This window comes from Equus przewalskii, chromosome 27 (assembly GCF_037783145.1).
Source record: "Equus przewalskii isolate Varuska chromosome 27, EquPr2, whole genome shotgun sequence".
Classification (NCBI taxonomy): domain Eukaryota; kingdom Metazoa; phylum Chordata; class Mammalia; order Perissodactyla; family Equidae; genus Equus; species Equus przewalskii.
This window is the reverse complement of record NC_091857.1, coordinates 26,176,100-26,197,564: the sequence shown is the minus strand read 5'-3', so window position 1 is coordinate 26,197,564 and position 21,465 is coordinate 26,176,100. Positions and strand designations below refer to the sequence as shown.

Below are 21,465 nucleotides of genomic sequence, written 5' to 3'. Positions count from 1 at the left end.
TAAAGTTAATGAAAACAGTGCTTATTGATAACCTTTGGAGGACCAACTTCATGCATTTCTAGGTGTAAGATATAGTCATACTTCCTATTTTAACAATTTATCTCAGCAATCCTTTATTGCCGATGTTGACTCTGTGTTTTAAATATAGACAACAGAAATTACAAATAAAACATGTGTGCACAGAGGATATTACTATGTCCTATAATCAGCCACTCTAAGTCACCTTCACTGGTATTTGACCCTGTGCACAGCTACCTGCTTGGTGACTGGGTACAAAGAGATGTCTAAGGGTGTCTGTGTCTGTGGGGAACTGTACACAGTCAGAAAGGCATGACAGAAACTTAAATGGATAACTCTTGATAGTACTAGCTTACAATAACTGCCAAAAGGATCATTCCAGTGAATTTTCCTTCACTCAGGAGAAGAGCTGACCACTGCAGGATGGTTGGGGCAAGGATATGGGTTAAGGCTTCCCAAGGAAGGGTAGCATTTGCGCAGACAAAGAGCAAGGAAGGAGTGCTCTAGACTTCGAGCTTGGTCTGAGCAAGGGCACAGAGGCAGGAGGGTGGGCTCCTGCCCTGAGAAAAGTGAATAGGCCAGTGTAGCTGAAGATGAGGGAGGAGCTGGAACATTCCACAGAGGTACTAAGGCCATACTGAGGTATGTCTTGAAATCCAGGCCAAGAACTGGGTGTCTTTTTCAAGCAATGTGAAACTGAAGGCAGGGAAACCAGTTATAACATTACGTTGACCGAGATTTACAGCACTAAGTCCCGATCCCAAAGGCTAAAAGCAGGAATGGAGAAAAAGAAACTTGGCTTTATGAAAAAGAAAGGAAAAAAATAGTAAAAGGATTTGGCCTTTGCCTCACATCTAGCTGATTATTTAAGAAGAGAAAGAAAAAAAAGACAATATTACAATTTCAAGAAGAGTCCAAAGTTCAAATAGGTTTGAGGAGGAAAAAAGATTAGATTTATAGAAACAGCAGGGATATGTTTCAATGAAAGACCAGACAAGTCACTCTCATAACATTACCCTATCATATTTTTTTAAATGCAACATACAAAAATATAAACTTACAGAACACATAATTTAGTGGATGAGTCTTGCATTGCCAAAAAAAAGAAGAAAAAGCCACACACAGGTTAGTTTAAATAGCAAAGTTCTCCAGTAGCTGTGATCTGAAGAGCTTACAAATAAATATGTAATTACTTGCCTTTTTTCTGTCACGAAATCGCAGTTCACACACACACACACACACAACGCGGGAACATACATTTATGGGCTACTGATTATTCAGTCTTCTTTAACTTCATCACTGGTCACATTATGAATAAGCTTCTTCAGTTCTTTTATGAAACTTTTTTAGGACTCAGATTGTGTGCAATCTGAACATTCTAATCAATTTACGAAAACTCTTAGACTCATCTTCCCCTCATAAGTCTGAGACGTAGAGCCCTAAAACCCATACCACCCCACCATGTTATACTGTCCAACTGTCATTCTTGGGAGGTCTCCAAAGAGTCCCAAGAATTTCATAAATTTTTCAAAACAAAATATATTTCACTTGCTTTGATTTAATAATTAAGTCATGAATATATATCATGTGTCACTCCAGTAAGAGGAAGGGGAGAGCTAGAACGTTAAAGATAATATGTTTGGATTATGTGTCACTTGTTCCACAAAAATTTCTTGGGCATCTTTATGCCATGGACTGTGTGTGGCTTCAGGAACACGATGGCGAGCAACACTTGACTCTCCCTGCTCTTATGGCACTTACCACTTAGTAAGAAATGCAAATATTAATCAAAAGATCTCCCTAATAAATAGGCAAGTGCAAGCTGATCATTGCTGTGACAGAAAGGTGTCTGATGCTTTGAAAGAATGAAAGAATGGGGACAACTGGGGTGAACATCGGCAGATTAAAATTCAATTAAAAAGGAGAATTCTGAAACAAAAACTTATGAGTGAGTAAAATTAGCATGCTTTAATTAACAGAACTGTGTTATTCCCTACAGCAGAACTGTAGCGTTAATAGAAGCTATCAAGATAAAACCTTTGACTATTGGACTATAAAATACAGTTAGTCAACAAATATATTTACATTATTCCAAGAGCTAGCCCAGCGGGAACTCCACCATGTAAGCATTAATTAAAATTCACCCCAGGCCAAAGTGCTCTGGGACCTATGGGCAACATTCACAAGGAACATCTTACGACTCTGGGTGGTATTTTGACATTTTTAATTTCCTGAACTAAAAATGCTTATTAAAAAATTAAGTTTTGGATAGGAAGTTCTCCTGCGGTCCCTCTCACTACTCTGTAAAGTATTTAATCTACAGTAGTTCCACTGGGATCATTTCTATAATCAAACATGACATACATGCTAGTTTCCTAGTAACCTCTCAACTCTGGAATGTCATTCCTCCTCCCTTCCTCCCTCCCCCTCACTCTCATGCTCACACTATCCCCTCCCACCTGTCCCCACTCCATGACCAGTAGACCGTGCTCAGAGGCGAGGGCACTACTCACTTCCTTTCCTCAAGCAGAGCGATTTCCTTTTTGACCTCATGGTATTCTTCCGCTATTTGGCAGTGCTGTTTGAACACCTCCATGGATTCCAGCGAGTCATGACAAGGCGGCAGAGGCTTCACAAACAACAAGAAGAAATCAGTACATTTTCTTGCATCAGAATAAATTATCAACCATTTTGCTCTGCTGAGGTTCTTTAAAGGGAAATTTTTTGCGCGAGAATAGCATCATCAGTCAACATTGGACAGAATTCGGCTGATTCCACTTGACTAAAAATAGAGAGGCGGACTGATGTTCCCCACATTCATCTTCCAGTGTCATTCACGGGCATTCCCAGGCCGGAGCCAGAGCTGCGAGACCCATTATGTGTCAGTACCTGCCAAGCGTTGGAGTAAAAATAAGTCTCCTAATAATTCCACGCTTCTCCCTAGAAATCTTAAACTCTGCTTTAGAGAATGGTAGTGATGGGGAAATATTCAGTTGTCTGTTTCAATTACCCCTTGCTTTCTGTTCCTGTAGCCCAGAGGCATAAACTCATTTTATGTAGGGGAGTTGCTCTATGAGAGAGGCTCTCTTCTGAGAAATGCATCCAAACTAAAGAAATGATGCTGGGCAGGAAATAACACTTTCAAGGATTAACAAACCAGACAAAGACCAAACCCCAAGTAAAAAGATGCTTATAATATGTGAGGTCAAAGAACATGAATTTGTAGCTTTGCTTTTCTCCTATCCATGAAGAAAACAAAGGCCAGCATGGCAAGCCTTGCTAACCACAACACATTGAAAATCCTACTTATGGAAATTAAAGAACTAGCTACCCCTGAGTTTACAATTCTAATTTCTAGTTAGCAACGCCACTAGAAGCATTATTTTTAGGAACACTGGTTAATAGTCTTTTAAAGAGTTTTTTAATCACTTTTTTCAATTATTTATGGAAAAAAGTGTTATATAATTTTGGAGAAATACAATTTCACTGTTAAAAGGGCTCTTCAGTCTAATCCTTTCTTCACAATAGTCTATACATGTAAGCTTTGTGTCTAACTCATATTCTCACTAATTTTATAGTAAATTGAGAACTAATGAATTTTTTAGTACTTGCTCCTTTCATTATATTCTTCAAGGACACAGATTTCTTTGGGTGTCATATTTAGCGACCCCACCAAAGATGCAATAGAAATCTATAAAGTTTATTGTCTGATTGATAGATGAGATGACCCTTCCTATTTATCATGAGGCTCTGAATAGAGATCTAAGGAAATAAAATGGTAAATAGATTCAGATGAAATTTACCTTCATGTGGAATATCCATTGTGTCCTAATTCCTGGAAAATCTAACAATAACTGTATTATGTAGCATCCTTCCCTACAGCCCCATGAACACGTTCACAGCATAAACTCAGCCTGGTGGTGTCATTATCCGTTTCTATAAAGAAATAAATGGAAAAGTACTGCCCAGGAGCATTACAGTATAACTCACCCCATCTGATAACGCTGTTGCCAAAGGAATTCAGAACTGCTGGCTCCTCCAAGTCTATGTCCTAGAAATCACTACCCCCTCATCAATTTTCACCTGTTACACTGGCAAATGACCAGGTATAACAGTAAGGGGAATGCAAGCAATTTACTCTGGGCACCCTAGCCAAGCCACTATTAAATCATCTGTGCCCTGTTAAAGGATTTGCATCCTGGAAGGCCCTAAGACTCCACGCATCCTATTTCCTGTCCTCATGAACACTCATAAACTACACTCAGTGCAGGCCATAACTTGCCGCATGGAGGTATCTAAACCATGGATTCGGCACAGTTACCTATGTGACGGTAAAAAGCTTCTAGGACTCTGTGTAAAGGATTTGCATGCATGAAGGATATAGAGTAGAGCTGCCATGTAAAGGGATAAGTGTCCTTTGCTGCTATAATTAAAAAGGAAAACTAAAAATTACATATATAATTTTCCTAAGAAGAGAGAAGTCTCTTTTGCCCTTTAGGTTGCAACCTAATGCTTTTTATTAAGCGTAAAGTTTCTTCATTTGTTCTTTTTTTATTGGCACTGATAATTGTGGGAAATTTGAAGATATTACATATAGGTTGCGTGATCATGCTGCTAAGGGTACACAAGGATCAGGAGTATTTTAGGATATATTCAGTGTCCTCATATGCTTTAGGAGGATGATCGTACTACTTATACATAATATTTTCAAGATTTCTCATAATTAAGAAGTAGTGTCAATTAAAAAAGAACAAGCTAAAAAGGCTGAGTGTTCGGTGTTTCAGGGAATAAAAGGATTCTGGTTGTCACTTCAGCTTTCAGCTTCTGCAAGCACTGTGTTCACCCCAACCTGACATATAACCCAGCACCACTTCAAGTTCTCCCAATTTGGGTGAACACATTAAAGAGCAATACAGATCTTTTTTTTAAGCAGGGAGGGAAGTTATGTCACATAATCCAACACAACATTGTAAAATGATCTCATTAGTTGCCAAGGGCTGGGGGGAGGGGGAAATGGGGAGTTATTGTTGAATGGGCAGAGTTTCAGTTTTGTAAGATGAAAAAGTTCTGGGGATTGGTCACACAACAATGTAAATATACTTAACACTACTGAGCTGTACACTTTAAAATGATTAAGATGGTAAAATGTATGTTATGTGTTTTTGCAATAAAAAAAAGTTAATGCAAAAAAAATTTATAATTAAATCTTTCTCTTGCTGCTAGCCCATCTTCTAATCATTGCTACCAGGATTCCTTATCTGAGGCTCACTTCATTCACACCCAGTCGTTCTCTGCAGGAAACTTAAAATTTCTCATCCCTTTATAATCAGGAACCATTCACCACTAACCCCAAATGTTGCTGGACAAATCACAGCACCCTCTGATCAGCAGGACCCCGTGTCCTTAGAAGGCATTTAACATCATTGGATGTTTACCCTAGCCCAGAAAGCTCATCAAATAATTTTTTAAACACATATGGTTCTCATCTCAACAGGAATTCTGGTGATTAAGAGTATTAAGAGATTTGGGTTTTAGAGCCAGCCCTGATGGCCTAGTGATTCAAGTTCAGTGCGCTCTGCTTGGGTGGCCTGGGTTCAGTTCCTGGGCGCAGAACCACACCACTCATCAGTCAGCAGCCATGCTGTGGTGGCAGCTCACATAGTGGAACTAGAAGCACATACCACTAGAATACCCAACTATGTGCTAGGGCTTTGGGGAGGAAAACAAAAAGAGGAAGATTGGCAACAGATGTTAGCTCAGGACGAATCTTTCCCAGAAAAACAAAGAAGATATTTAGGTTTTAGACCTAATATAAAAAGCAGAACTATAGAGTAATGAGATGTGTTGCTCTGTATGACATTGAACACTCTCATTGCTTTATGATATAAGGTGTGTTTGTGTATTCACATGTATGCGTGTAGGGTCTTCCGCACCAGGGGTGACTCTCTCTTACCTTCTCATAGTTCCTCAAAATAAGAGACAATATATGACCAAGAGTATTCATTGAATAAATGTTTTTGCCTGAGGAAATAGAGTCCCAAAATTCAAGTGCAGGAATCAGGTGTCCAAATTAAAAACGGAGCTGCCAGTAGGCTTATGTCATGTGATACTTAAAACACTGGCGCTCATGAATTAATTGGCCATACATGGTTTAAGATACTGTTTAGCAGATATTTGCATTAAAAACTAAGAAATAACTCAAAAGATGCCTGTGGTAACCAGATGAAAAACATCTATTAACTTCTTGGAATAAAAATTAACACATTTATTTTTATTTCAATTCTCATTGCTTAATTTTGACTACTCTCGTCCAAGAAATCTTCATGGTTATAATCTCATGCTGGGAATGGATAAGCAATAAATAAACTCTTAGTGTTGATAGTAAATTTATTTTCTCATCAGGAGGAGAAGATTCCTTGTTATCTTCTCCACAATTACGCCACATCTTCCCACACTTTGGATACATCGATTCCACACTCTTGCTTAAAGAGTGAAATATTGCATTCCAAAGGTATTTGATTTGACAATGAAAAAGTAAAAGTATCCTCCATGCACTAAAACATCAATTCTGTAAGGTCACAGAAACAACTTTTCAGAATCACTCGACGCCATGGTATCTGGTCAACTCACAACACAGGCAGTTCTAAGAAAGTTAAATTAAGACATTCTCCTAACAGCATCGCAAGCCAACTTGGAAACACATTTTTCCAAGACACAGATTGGGGTTTGGATGAGGTCAGAGCCCAGGAGGGGGCACTTCCTCCTCACCCCCTTTCCTCCATCTCCTCCTCCTCTTGCTGCTGCCTGTGGACGGAGCTTGCAAGGGCTTTAAATTACATGGCAGTGCGAGTGAGTCGCTACTATCTCTGGTATCCACCCCAATCATCAGGACCAATTTAACAAGATGAAGTAACAGAGAAACCACAGGCTTCTGTTCCAAGAATGCCAGCTTGAGCCACACCATCCCATCTCCGCTCTTTGCCCAGGACCATCAGTTTATAGCAAGCTCCTCCCGAAATGGACTCCGTCCTCTGGAAAGGGCCCCGTGGGAGAGGACCCAGCCAAGCATCTCTCTCCAAGGGACAAAGCCAGCTTGAGCGTTTCCGTTTTCTACTTGGCTTCTTCAAATACTACTGGCCCCATCCACTTGAAAAATGTAAGAATTTAATTTTCCTATCCTGGCTTCCCACACACAAGATATATTTAGGAAGCTAAATATTCAACAGTTGCTGAGCTCACTTGTATTTGTTCCTTGATTCTCAGTGTTATCTTTATTTTGGGGGGAGGGGGGATGAGAGTGTCTGGTTTAAATTTATGTTACCTTTTAATGTCCCCAAATTAATAAGCATAATTGGTTGAAATCAAGTGAAGAAAACATAGTCCAGACTAATTCCAATATTTGAAAACTCTGTTATCTTAGAATTTTAAATATTTTAGAAATATTTTAAGAACTGACATTTCTATAGTATCTATGTTAGAATCAAAGTCAGCACCAGTAATTATAATACATGTCTTTCTTTACACTATATAACAATGGAATGAAGTATATTTAAGTCATTTCTATGGAGATAAACAATATAAAAGGGAGTGAGAACTCAAGAGTGTCTCAAACTTTTTCAACATGGCATATCTTAATGACCACTGGGCTTCTCAGAAAAAATAGAAATATAAAAAGGTAGCATTGTAAAGTTCCAAGGTATCTATATATATTTTCTGTGTGGTCATAACAGCCAAGGGACAACTGTAAGATACTTTTCAACGTGTGTGAGAGAGAGAATTACAGACACTTGCTGTGCTTTCTGTGGAACTATTTCCTAAATGCATTTCCGGATGTTGTTCAAGACCAGTGTAGTGGAATCCTGGAAGGCTAAGACTTCATTTTCTACCACCTTCATTTCCCAGATATCAAGCGATATGTTGATGCAAGACCTAAAAGAAGTTTCTGGAGTGACTGCTCGGATAACAAGATATTATGGTACACAACTGAAGCTACGAAATTGTTTATTTGTGGAGGTGACATCAGTTTCTGGACTTATCAGAGTCTGTCTGAGAAAAGGCAAGTTCAGTGTGTACCACAGACACCTGTCACTGTCTTCTCAGATTAGATGGGAGGACGTTAGGAAGGATTGAAGCTATTGCTCAATTTGGTTTTAAAAAAAAAAAAAGTCATATTGTTTTCCAAGTGCTTTAGCTTAGTGAAAAGAAGTGGGCAACAGAACCTCTATCCCTAACCCCAAAATCCGAAGAGATGCTTCTTTTATTTCAGTTTATACATATAAAGATAAATTACTTGTTCTCAAATATTTTGTTCAATAAATGATTTCACTAGGGAAGGAAATTAACATTAATTGAGCAATTATCTTTGCCAAGCACTGTGCTAGATCACATTTAATTCCCACAACAACAACGCGAGATAGACATTGTTACCTCCACGTTCTCCAGGTGAGGTTTAGAGAGAGTAAACAACACGCCCCAAATCATAAACTAGTAGGTATGAAGCTGAGATCAAATGCACCCAATCTAATGCCAATGCCCGTGCTCCAGTCATTGAAATTCCCATTGGGGAGTTTATCACAATCTACTCGTTAGCATGTCCTCTACCAGATTATAAAAACGTATTCCTCATTCCACTGCGATTAAGACTACATTATAGGGTAGCTTTGGATCATCCATAGATCAAACCACAGTCCCAAAAACATAGCAACGTGGTTAAATTTTAAGACAAACTTGGTCCTGATCCAAACGCTGGGACTATTAAAGGATTGGACCCTCCCTCAGAATAGAGAGAAAGGTCAGTCATTACCTCTTTTCCAAATAGAAAGAAACTGAGGCCTAAAGAAAAGTAACGATTTTTCATTCATTCTTAGAAGTGGACATAGAATTGGGCCTCCCTTCTTTTGACTCTATGGTTGAAACCAGCTCTGGCCAAATACTGCATCTAAAAGGCATGGAGAATTTAGAAACCAAGTTCCAGGATAGGAATCTGCACAAAATAGAATCAACCTAACACCTGCCCCTGGGCTGAGGCCAAAGGCCCACAAATGAACATTATAACGAGATGTTCATTTTAACACCTACCTGACCCCAAAGTGTCTTGCTCAACATTCTGCATTAATAGAGACATCAAGAGAAATGTTTGTCGCTGCTATTCTTGCACAAGGCTTTTTATGGCTTCTGTGAAAATAGAAGCACGGCGAATTACATGCTCAAACATGTCCACATTCTTGGCAAAGCAACAGAAAAATCTTGGGGGTCAAATTGGTGATGGAGTATCTACCAAACAGATACTTTATAGCCGCATTTTATAAACTATGAAAGAATGCGTAATGGATATCAGAAAGTCGGAACAGATTTTAGAAGGTTCTTCTATAACTACATTATGGCAACGTAGTAAACCAGAAACAAAAAAATCTCCACCTCTCAAAGTAATTGAAGCAGTCCAGAAGTTCTACAAGAGGTGTAAGAGAAAGAAAGCCACCTAGATTCAGAAACAGAGAGCTGGTCTGAATTAGAAAATTTATTTAGACCAAACTTAGGCCTCCTGTTTCTCATCTCTAAAGTGGAGCCATAAGAGTTAGCTTACACAATGGTTGCAAGGATCAAATGAGATCATTTGCAGAGAAACACCCCTCACCTAGTCGAGACTCAATGCGCATGGGTGGGATTTAAATCTGAGGGTGTGCAGAGAGGAAGCCTGGAAAGAATCACCTGGCATCATTTATTTTTCACTAGGCAAGTTTTTAAGGTTCCAGTAGAGATCATCAAGAGTCGGTTCATCCTTAAGCAAAGAGTGACAACCAGAAGACGCTTCATATGCCTTTGTAACCTAACTTTTATTCTTCCGTAGAGGATTCTGATGGTTGGTAAAATTCCAAGAGCCGTTACTTGGAGATGAAAGCACATGAGAATGACTGTAAAGACGGCCTGCTCCATGGAATGGATTGCTCCTCTCGTCCATAAAGCATTTTCATTGCTTTCAATACAGACACTTCCTGCTGCAGAATGGCTTAAATTTATATGTTTATCCCAAGCATGGAAACAAGAATCTGCATTTCCATGTACTTTTCTGGGTTAGCTTTCTCCTCTGGAACTTTGTCAGCTTTTTTCTAAACACTCATGCCTGGGTGCATAGAATAAAGGTAACAGGCCACAGTCTCAGACACAGGCAACTCTAACTAAGTGACTTGTCAACTGGCAAATGTTTGTAACAAATTCAATCATACCCTTCACCTAACAAACAAGCACTTAGTTAAATGCTTTTAGATGTAATGCTAGGAATGTTCTCTCGTTCATGAAGAGGTCAAGCAACATCATATTTTAAGGGGGAGAGGACCAAAGCTCATGAGTCAGAAACCAGCCCCTCAACTGGCTAAGTCATTAAAGATCAGTGAAGATGAAATCGTCTCATTGGATTAAAATAAACAGACAATTTCTAATATATGTCAAATGGAATAAAAGCAATAAAAGTCAACCATTTGATGCTTTAATAGAAAAACTATCTGGATAATTGCCAGGAGTGCTATGAATTTTGTGAAGAATGATCCATGAGCCAGGGAACACTGTCAACCTTCCCAGAGGAAAAAAATTGTGCTGTCAATACAAAAAAGTATACTTAATGATCCATTATTTGATGGAGGAACAAGAACCGGAATATGTTTCTAATGTTTTGTTTTCAAAACATGTTTACTCCTTCTTTTCATCTAACTTCCATGATAATAAAATAGCTTTGAGGTGACTGTTAAAATAAAGGCAAAAAAGAGGCCGGCCCTGTGGCCGGGTGGTTAAGTTCGTGCACTCCACTTTGATGCCCCAGGGTTTTGCCGGTTCAGATCCTGGGTGTGGACATGGCACCACCGCTCATCAAGCCATGCTGAGGCGGGTTCCCACATAGCACAACCAGAGGGACCTGCAACTAGAATATACAACTATGTACTGGAGGGCCTTGGGGAGAAGAAAAAGAAAAAGGAAGAAGATTGGCAACAGATGTTAGCTCAGGTGCCGATCCTAAAAATAAATAAAAAATAAAGGAGAAAGAAACTGTGACTGGGGAAAGAATAGAGTTATTATTTTACAATCCCAATACATCACCAGCAGCACATACTCAGCCCTGCTGTGAGGATAGAGCCTAAGAAGGAAGGTTGTATGTCATGTGAGCGTGCCAGGTGGAAAAGCAGGGGGACAGCTGAATTGTTCTCCACGATGAAAGGAAGTGATTTTGGGGATATGGTTAGACATCGGGAACCAGGACAGCTATTTGAAGACCCAGCATGGGGGACAGGAGAAGACAGAGATAAGATGGCTAATAGCTGCAGAGGAAATTTTAGAGGAGAACAAAGCTGTCTTTTAACAACACATGTGGTGATCAGTCCACCTTGTGGACAATCTTCAGTAATGTCTACACAACTGATATTGCTCTGTTGAGCAGGCTCTCTGTTGGAGGCCTGTGACAATGCCCAGGACTACAGCCGAGGTGAGAATGAGGGCTCCTGCAACAAGCCCAATCACACCTGTTGTGCTCGGTTGATCCTTAGAGGCCACCCCGGCAGTGGAGCACCAGCTCTTCCAACCTCACCTAGTTGCTGCCAGGTTTTTAACTCAGTGTCCTGGGTGCTGAGATAAGAACTGGAGCCAACACGAAGTGACCCCATCTTGGGCTGCATGACAGCTCATTCTGGCTTCTTCCCACCTCTGTCCAGGGCTGTTCAGGACCAAGGGTCCCAAACTCAAGTGACTTCAGGATACCAGGAACACCTATAAATGGGAAAAACTACTGGGTGTAAGATGAAAGGGAACTTCAGGGCCTGTTGGAAACTGGAGGCTGCAGACCCCTCCTAAAGTCTTTCAAAATCAATATTTAGGGGAAAAAGTGGTGACCAAGCAAACGTCTGTGCACAGGATTCAAAACTCCTGTTAGACTTGTCCAAATGTGCCTGCAAAGTGAAGTACTCAAGCGAACGTCTGCCCCAAGGCCAATTTCCAGGTATTTTAAGCAGAACCTCTTCCTAAAGCCATCTTTGCCTGGAATCACCATATGTCAACTAAAAAAGATTTAAATGTCATAAATTGGTTCCTTTCAAATAATGCTAATGCATTAAAATGGGATATCTTGGATAGGTCATCCATAGACTACGCATATGAAATATTTTTCTCATGGGTCAAACCAGACAGTTTTCAGAAGGTTTAACTTAAAATAATTATATTCTGTGAAAAGTTGTTAGAGAACTGGGGAGGGGTGGGGGGCTGGAGTAGAGAAAGGAAGATTCTTCTGAAATCTTGCCACACAAGACAAATCTCCTTTGCACAGTTGATTATTTAATCTCTACCCCCAAACAGGTCAAACCTGCAATGCTTAGAGACGTGCACAGCAAAGAAGAGCAGGGACCAGCCCTGTTCCCAGGCTTCAGAACTCCTTAGAAGTGGGAGCTAGTTTATACTATAAATTCATGGTATTCTGGTGCTGTAGCTGGATAACCTGGCAGGGACATTGTGTGAGGGCTTCAGCCTGACTTTGGAGCTCTAGAAACGCAAACCTCGATGACTTGAAGGCTCCCCTCTCTATCTCCAAGTCAGTCTTCCCTAGTTGGGCCACTCCCCAGCTTACTATATTTTGTGAAACTGAGGAGGAAAGAAGAGAGGCTCTAGAAAAATCCTTACCTGTAGATGCTGTTCTAATTCTGGAAAGACCAGAGGAATGGCGTCTTCAGGAGGTGCATCATCTAAAACATGAAAATAAAAGGATTCTTCACTATAGGGTCCTTTCTCTCACAAGAGTTGTCCTGCTGTTAAACCATCTTTAGACTTCGTCGTTAAACCCTCAGTATATACCGCTTCAGTTATTTCCATCACTTCAGTTGGGGACAGATAGAATGCAGAAGACAATTTTGCTCATTGTCACTACAAACAGAAGCACAGACAGCTTAGCTGGCCTCACCAAAATTTTGCAAACAAATATCAGCATCCTCCAATGTTCCGTCTGGGAGCTCTCCAGTTAACAAGTGCTGCTTGTCTTTCAATACTCCTACGTGAGCCAAAACCAAAAAATATGATCTGCAGGAAAGCACTTTAACAAGGTGCTAATGAGGTGACCAGCACAGTCTCAATGGGACAAGAATGTGTCAGTGAAAATAGAAGCGTTCGTTCTGCTCTGAGTGACTCCAACGGTGGCAAGTTTTGACGGTTTTGCCCACTGCTCTTACCACAAACCACCACTAACAGGCAGCTAACCAGAGCCTTGTTCTGGGTTACTGTGGGTAACAAGCAGCACTCCCAACCTGGGGCTCAGTCCACTGCCTTGCTGTGGGAGAGCCTGAGCTCAGAGAGTGGGCAATTCTGTCTTCAACTCACTGACTCGCAATAGGCAGGTGTTGCTGGACGAAAAGATGCAGTTCTCAGAAACCTCAGAGGAAACCTGAGAGAAGTTTGGCCTCAAATATCCAAGTCACCCACAAATCTCTTCATGAAAATCCTACTGACCGAGCCCTGGCTCTAGGGGACAGCCCCCTTGTCAGCAGAACCTCTGTCTCTCCAGGCAGACCATTGGCCATTCCTCTCCAATCCCCTCCTTGTTGACAACACCAACCCCAGGACCTAGGACGGTGAGAATAAGACAAAATACAGGCTACAGGAATAAATAAAGACCAAAGCTATTTTAAATTACAATAAAGAAAGGAAAGATAATAGGTTTTGTGCTCCCACTACCATAATCAAATTTATTTCTAAAAACTGTTGATGTTCTCTTTGAACTAGAGGAAGTGATACGGGCCATACACAGTGCAGGAGCAAGTATCCTCTCCCTACTCACGGAGAACACATTCCAGAATAAAATGCAGCACACAAGGAGCTCCTGGCTTGTAAGGGATTACATTTCTTTGAAGGCGCTGAAAATAATCACCAGAAAGATAATTCAAACAAGGACAGTATTAACCTCTGCCAAACACCTCAAGGGTCACGTCACTTCATAGCCTCTGGTATATTTTAGTCAATAATACAATAACACTCCCATTTAAAAGTGGCTTAAGATAATGACAATGTCTCATGCAATGTAAATCCATTTGTCCCTGTACCTGTGCCAGACAATGGATGCCCACAGGTTCACTGACACCGTTTAGCTTCCTGAGCAAGTAGAAATGGGGCAATCTTCCCAAGACCCTTGCTGCAGGCTGGAGGACTGTCTTAGAGGCAACAAGGAGATCCAATCTCCAGGCCCTTTGAATGTTCTCTTCCTACTCAGAGTAGACGTGACAACTTCTGCCAATGGCTTTTTAAATTCATCTTGTTATTTGCAGAGAATTGGACAAAAGAGAAATATTCACTTGTTGCCACTGACCCTTTAGAGGTGGGCTTCATTATAAAACCTATAGTTTGTAAAACTGATTTTGGTCTGAGGTGCATTTAAATTTACTTCAATAAAGTATCAACAGCCCAGACATCATGATTGTTTTAGCTCATTGAGTTAAGGCCAGGACAATTTGGCATGGGTAAATGTGAACATATTATACTTTGGCATCTCAACCCTAATAATCACAGATGAGCAGGCACTCCTTAGGAGAGACCAGTTCTGTAAAGTACCAGAGCAGACAGTGCATTCTAGAATTCCAAGACAGCCAGGAATGCAACTCAAAGCTTCCTGGACTTAATCCACCTTGCTCCCTGTGAAGTCACACTCCTTCCACCTTAATTATAAAAAAGAAAGAAAAAAGTTACTTGTTTGCTTTACTATAGTAAAGTAAATAGCAAATACCTGGCCTACCCAGAATTAATAAAGCTCACTATAGAAATCTGTGTCATTATTTATAGTCATACCATGTAGCATCACATATATGTGACCTTGCTGATAATTTTGCAAATAAGTAAAGGCTTAAGACTGGATTCCTTGAGTTGAAAAAAAAAGTTTAGGGGCTGGCCCGGTGGCACAGTGGTTAAGTTTACATGTTCTGCTTCTCAGGGGCCCGGGGCTCGCCGGTTGGGATCCCAGGTGCGGACATGGCATCTCTTGGCAAAAGCCATGCTGTGGTAGGTGTCCCACGTATAAAGTAGAGGAAGATGGGCATGGATGTTAGCTCAGGGCCAGTCTTCCTCAGCAAAAAGAGAAGGATTGGCAGTAGTTAGCTCAGGGCTAATCTTCCTAAAAAAAAAAAAAAAAGTCTAAATGATTGACATAGAAACAAACATAATGGATGTTTTAGAGAGACAAGCAAGATAAAAGTAAGGTTTTTGTGAAGGAAGGGATCAAGTTGGATTAATCCAAGTAGGAAATGGCAGTGGGAACAAGAAAACCAAAGACAGATGTAAGGAAACTACTCAGTCTGAAAGCCAGTCCCGCATGTCACTGCTCGATGCCATCTGCTTCAGCTGGCATCCCTGCCAGCCAGAAATTTCAGAGCTTGCGAAGCTGCTTACAGAGCTGCCCCAAGTTGATGTGTGGTGTGTTTACTTTTAAACAGTGGCTGCCTTCTTTGACTGGTTTTAAAAATAGGCAAATATTCTAAAAGCAGAATGATGAATCACAGGATTGGGCCAAAACGAAAGAAGGAAAGTGACTCAGGCAGACTAGTAGCACAGCTGTTCCACAAACATTTGGCCAAATCGTTGTAAAACATTTTGACAGTGATATTGGATCAGAGTTCCTGGGAGCAGTTAAGTTTGTTTTGACAATTCAGAAGCACAAAGTAGAGTGTAAAGAGCTATACACAGCAAATTTGGCTTTTTTTAAAAAAAAAAAAAAAAGGAGAGCAGTTGCTAGATATGTTTATAATGTGCCAGAATTAGAATACAAGTACATTTTTATTAAAATTTATTTATTTACCAAATATTTATTGAATGCCTCTTATTCATAAGGCTGGGACTGAAGCTCTATGCTAAATCGGCAAATCATTTTATTATATTTTTTTAAAACTTCAGGAAATAATTCATAGGCTTCCTTTTAAAATGGCTTGATGGACTAAGCAAAACATATCCTAAGGGATTTTTAAAGGATGAAATCTAAAGGAAAGAATTAAAGAGGAATTTTTTTTTAATAAGCAGATGTTCACTGCCTGTTTGGCAAACATGATATAACTAAGTCAATGGTACTTAAGATAGAACTTTCTTCCTGGTATCCCAACCATTATGACATGCCATAGTACATTTTATGATGGGCTCGTCTCTGCATCTATTGAGCAGCTGTTGGGTTGTTTCTGTGGTTGTTCTGTTTCAGATTTCCTTACATTGTTTCTCCATGAATCGGATAAGTGGGATCCGTTGGGTCTGTAATCCAAATGCGCACGGTGATTGAGCAATGAGAGCTATGTGGGCAGAGTTCTCAGAGAATGCTGAGCTGGAAGGGGCTACGCACTCGTCTGGTCCAGAACTTTCCATGTAGAGTGAAAGACAAGGGCCCCCAAGAAGGGAAGCGAGTCTCGTAAGACTAAGGGGGGCTCCCAGCCCAGGGCTCTTCACCATACCACGCTGCTCTCCCTCACCTTCTGATCCAAGAGCTCCTACACTTTTACATTTCATAAGCCCGTGAAATTTTCCCCAAAACATTGGAAATCATGCCGTAGAGTATTCAACTTTTTATTCAGCTAGTGGAGGTGATTCAGAAACAACTACCATGTATCATTAGTACCTCTTTTTGAGAGCGAGAACATTTTAACACCAAAAAAATCGTTAGGCAAACATGATCTTAGAAAAGAATATCCATTATATGGGATAAATTTAGCTTTATAGACAAAAACACACAAAAAAAACCTCACTGCCACGTCCTTATTTCTTTTGTTTTACATCACAGAGGCGAAAACTTCATCAAAGCCAGAATAGGTCTGTGAACCAGCATTTGAGAACCAGTGTTCTGGGCAAAATCTTGACTCGACTTTGGAGTCAATTTTCTCCCCCTTCCACTGTGCTCTCCATCCTAGACATAATTGGGGTCTAAGCTGGGAAACTCTAAGTCCACACAGAGAAGACTTCAAGAGAGGGAGAAGTGACATCACAGGACATTCCCAAGCCCCACCCGACTCCCCAACCAGGAACTCCAGAGGTAGTCCTGCCTAGAATCCATTCAATCTGTCTACACGTCCTGCAGTCCGAACCGGCCTCATGGGCATGCACCTGCGCAGACACACAGAGCCCTTCGCTCACACAGGCCACGCTTGATTTAATGCTCTGCCTATACTGCCTTGAAATTCTTAATAACTTTTTAACAAGGAACCCCACACTTTTTGCATTATGCCTCCACAAATTGTGTAGTTGGTCCTACCTGCAGGATGACCTCTGAGTGCTGGTGTCCTGGAGACCATCCTTCAGGACACCCAGAGAAAAACTGATACTTAAGGGGCAAGTGAGTTTGGGCAGTGGCCACAGTGCCAAGGCTCGTGCAGAAAACTTTCCTGGGAACTGTTTGCCTGTGAAGGCTCCTAACCACTAAAGACACAGTGGGTCAGTGCCACGTTCAGTGGGACAGACCTGCATTTAAATCTCAGATTGGCCTCTTTTTAATTGGTGAATGTGGACAGTCAGTGTAATCTCTTTGAGACTCAGTTTTCCCCTCTGCAAAATGGGCATGATATTCCTTGCCTCAGAAACTTGTTATTAGTAAAGGAATGTGTATGCCAATCATTTAGCCTAAAGCCTGGCACCAAGGAAATAAGCAGGGATAATAATGAATGCTTGATACAACTGAGTTTACTTTCTGTTCCTTTTCACCGTAAACCCAACCAATGGGGTAATAGGCAGACAAGACACCTGTGTGTGCATATGTGAGTATGTGTGTATTGGAGAGGTTGAGGGTATTATTCTTCATCATCTGAATAATACAAAGAGAACAGGCAGGGTGAAAATCGCTGACTCTCATTACTTAATTCTCCCCATGCCAGTTAAGGGAGATTTCCCTGGTGCGGCCATAACCTCCAGTCCTGTGGGTTTACTCTCTTCATTTAAATCTAGATTTAAGAAGCGTTTCCTTTTTACTCCCCTATCAAAGCAACCACTTTCCATATGAAATATTGTCCAAAAAAATTTAAATTACGCATGAAAGGTCTTTGAGTACTTTCATTTTAAATCTAAATTGAGATTAATACTAATTTATCAAAAAACTTTTAAAAACTTCCCAGATACCTAGGTTCTTGTTAGAGCATCAGTTTGTTTTGAAACACATCAAAGGCTTTTTTAACTTTGCTTCCTGCTTATTAAGCGTTGGCGTGTGAATTCTTTAACACACATTGGATTTTTCAGGGCACATAAATTTAAAAGTATAGATACAGATTTGGATATGGATATAAATACAAATATGGATACTGGTAGAGATTTGATATGATACTTAGCAGATTTTCAGTTCTTTATAATCAATAATAATCACCATGTTACCTCAACCAGTACCTAAAATTATCAGGCAAACAAGATCATACATCAAATAGACTGAATGATACTTCTCTGTATGGAGCTCCGATTCCGTTTAGAGACAGGTTTTATGTTTGTTAGAAATATTCATCTAGTCACTATTATTGTAGCTATCATTTTGTGAATCTTATCGATTCATCCTTTTGTAAGAATATTTTTACTTATTTTGCTTATAACATACTTGCCCAGAAACGTCTGCTTCAGAAAGAGCCTGTTAGAAGTTTATTCTTCAACACACCACCAAATAAAATTTACCTCTCCTTTTCTTCTTCCCTACTCTTCAAAAATATATCAGAACTAACCTTCTTCCATCATTTCACATGACCAATGGGGAAGCTCTTTGCTGTCAGGGACATTCATGCTTCTCTCTTATTACATGGACCCTACCTCCAAATAGGTAATAAAGTAAAAACAGTCCCAAGGGCTCAGCTTTGAATCTCTTCTGACTGTTTATTAACTGCTTGATTTGAGGTAAGCTACTTAACCTCCCTTAGTCAATGGTCCACATCTGTAAAATGGGTATAATAGCATCTTCCTGCAGAGTTGTTGCCAGGGTAAATTAATGAGACGATACAAGGAACAGCACCCAGGTGCTCAATAAGCATTTACTTCCTTTCTGGCCTTTCTTTACCACCTTAAGCAACAGATTTCAACCAATAAATCCAGTTGTACCTCAAAGAATCTTCACTGATATCAGAATAAAGAATTCAAAATGGTTATGCATATTGTATTATTGATTTCATAGCATTTCATAATTAAGTTTCTACCACAGTTTTCAACTCTGTGTTACTCTGTGCTCTGTAAAAGATGTGAATATAGGAGACCGCCCCACTCCTACCCAACCCGTGAGGGTTTTTCGACTGACTGTTGCCACTGCATACAGAGGCAGCTTTAAAGGCAGGGTCAGAACTGGGACAGAATGAGACTTGAGAGAGTTCCAAAAGGCTCACCCAGGCCGTTTTGCCAAATGCCGTCCTTACCAAGGTCATTCGTAAAATTCCAGTGGGAACTTTATCCCTTGATTGCCTACTGATTCCCTGGGGATAGGAAAAGAAACACCCCAAGAGAGATAAAAAGGTAAACCTCAATATTCATTTACTGCTTAGTGTGAATGAGCTTTTCCCAGTCTTTCCAGAAAACACAGATAAACACAGATTGAGAGCATGGAGAGAAGAGCGTACTGGAAATTTTGGACCCTGAGGAGGGAGACGGAAATGCTACCAAGCGTAGAAAAAGTTGAAGGAAGAGGACAACATCAAGAGACACTTCACCTGCATCACAGTTTTGCTGAAAGGCAGTTTTGTTTTTTTTTTTTTTTTTTTTTTTTTTTTTTTTAAAGATTTTATTTTTTCCTTTTTCTCCCCAAAGCCCCCCAGTACATAGTTGTATATTCTTCGTTGTGGGTCCTTCTAGTTGTGGCATGTGGGACGCTGCCTCAGCGTGGTTTGATGAGCAGTGCCATGTCCGCGCCCAGGATTCGAACTAACGAAACACTGGGCCGCCTGCAGCGGAGCGCGCGGACTTAACCACTCGGCCACGGGGCCAGCCCCTGAAAGGCAGTTTTGTATGTGTGCACAAGACATTCACACAATACCCGGTTTAATTAGATTTTAAGGTAGCTATTTCAGCTACCACACCTAATTCCCACCACCACACGAAACACCCAGATATGTGAGGAGAAAATAGTATGACTTAAAAGAGACACCAACAGAATGGGTCTTGGATTTTTTTTAACTAAATGTCATATAATTAATTCATGCCTAGATATGAAAAATCCTAATAGCTTGGAAGAATTTTTTAAAAACAAAATGTTGAAAGCTATCAGCTTGAGTTGATACCAGTATCCTTGACTCTTTCTAAATAAAAACTGAAAACTTAAAAAAAAAAGAAGAAGAACCCCAAAGCCAAGGTCTAAATTTACATGAGAGCTGCGCCAGATTTTAGCTCTGTTGAAGATAAAGAAAACTCTCAAGTAATTAACATGAAATCCTCACATCAGTCCAAATTAAATTCTCTCTAATTGGAGAAGGGCCAGTGATTTTCTATCCCAAGAGGTGGGATTCTCTTTTCTCTTCTGTATGTTTTCTATTGGGAAAACTAACTCCATGAAGGTCTCAATTTAGAAAGTTAACTCTTTGGAATTCCCAGTTTGGATGTAACGCCAATCATACCATTAGTTTATTCCAGACAGGCATTGCTGCCTCTGGGAACTGCAGTTAGCTAAGTGTTACTTAATGAAGGGTTCTGATAATAGGCAGAAATGGTGACTGTATTTTAAAGGGTTTTTTCCCCCTAAAAACCTGCTTCCTTTATTTAAGCCCTTGGAGGTCCACGGTCTATTTGGAGTCTTGCCACTCATTCTGCTATCAATGAACAATGATCAACTCCCCATCTACCAGGGCCAGTCTGTCACCAAGTCCTTTCAACCCTTCCTCCAAAATGTACTTGAATTCAATCATCCCACTCCATTCTTTAATCCAGGCTCTCATCACCTCTTTTCTATATCAATATAAAAAGCCTCTCCCATTCTCTCATCTCTCCACATTCCGGACTATTCCACCAATTGAATATTTACCGTTTTCATCATATTACTCCTTGCTCAAGAACTTTTGACACTCTATTGGTTCTGATCAAATCCAGACTCTTTTGTTGAACTTTCAAGATTGGCTTGGGAACGCTAGTCTACTGCTGTCTAAACAGATAGTCTGCATAGGTGCCAGCACAATGCCTAGCTCAAAGGAGGGCTCAATAAACAGCATGTTACTCTTCCACAGTTCAGACCTTGGCTCCAATTGACAAGAGTTTTAGTATTTCCTGAATATATCATGTTCTTCCTGACTCTTGGGTTTTGTTCATGCTTTCTGTTTGGAGGGAAAAGGAAGAATTGTTAGAAGATGTGTAGCTCCCTTTTTTTGTACCTGGTACCCAGAAATGGCATCTCTCCTATACTGCCTTTCAATGCCCTACCCACCTTCAAGCCCAGGTTGACTCTCATATCTTCCAAAAAGCTATTCCTATCTGCTCTGGTGACATAGAATTTTTCCCAAATCCCTTTGCCTTATAAAACCCGTA

General features: G+C 40.3%; 1 protein-coding gene across 8 annotated transcripts in view; it reads right to left on the bottom strand.

Annotated features, from left to right (window-relative positions):
• Positions 1 to 21,465, bottom strand: part of MAP3K7CL (MAP3K7 C-terminal like) — a 97,310-nt gene that overhangs the window by 6,933 nt on the left and 68,912 nt on the right. For all 8 annotated transcript variants that reach the window (XM_070597259.1, XM_070597257.1, XM_070597258.1 and 5 more), the window contains 2 exons: positions 12,673 to 12,734; positions 2,532 to 2,647 (listed from right to left, as the gene is read on the bottom strand). In XM_070597259.1, the coding sequence (XP_070453360.1) occupies positions 2,532 to 2,647; positions 12,673 to 12,734 (178 nt within the window). The remainder of the gene's footprint in view (positions 1 to 2,531; positions 2,648 to 12,672; positions 12,735 to 21,465) is intronic.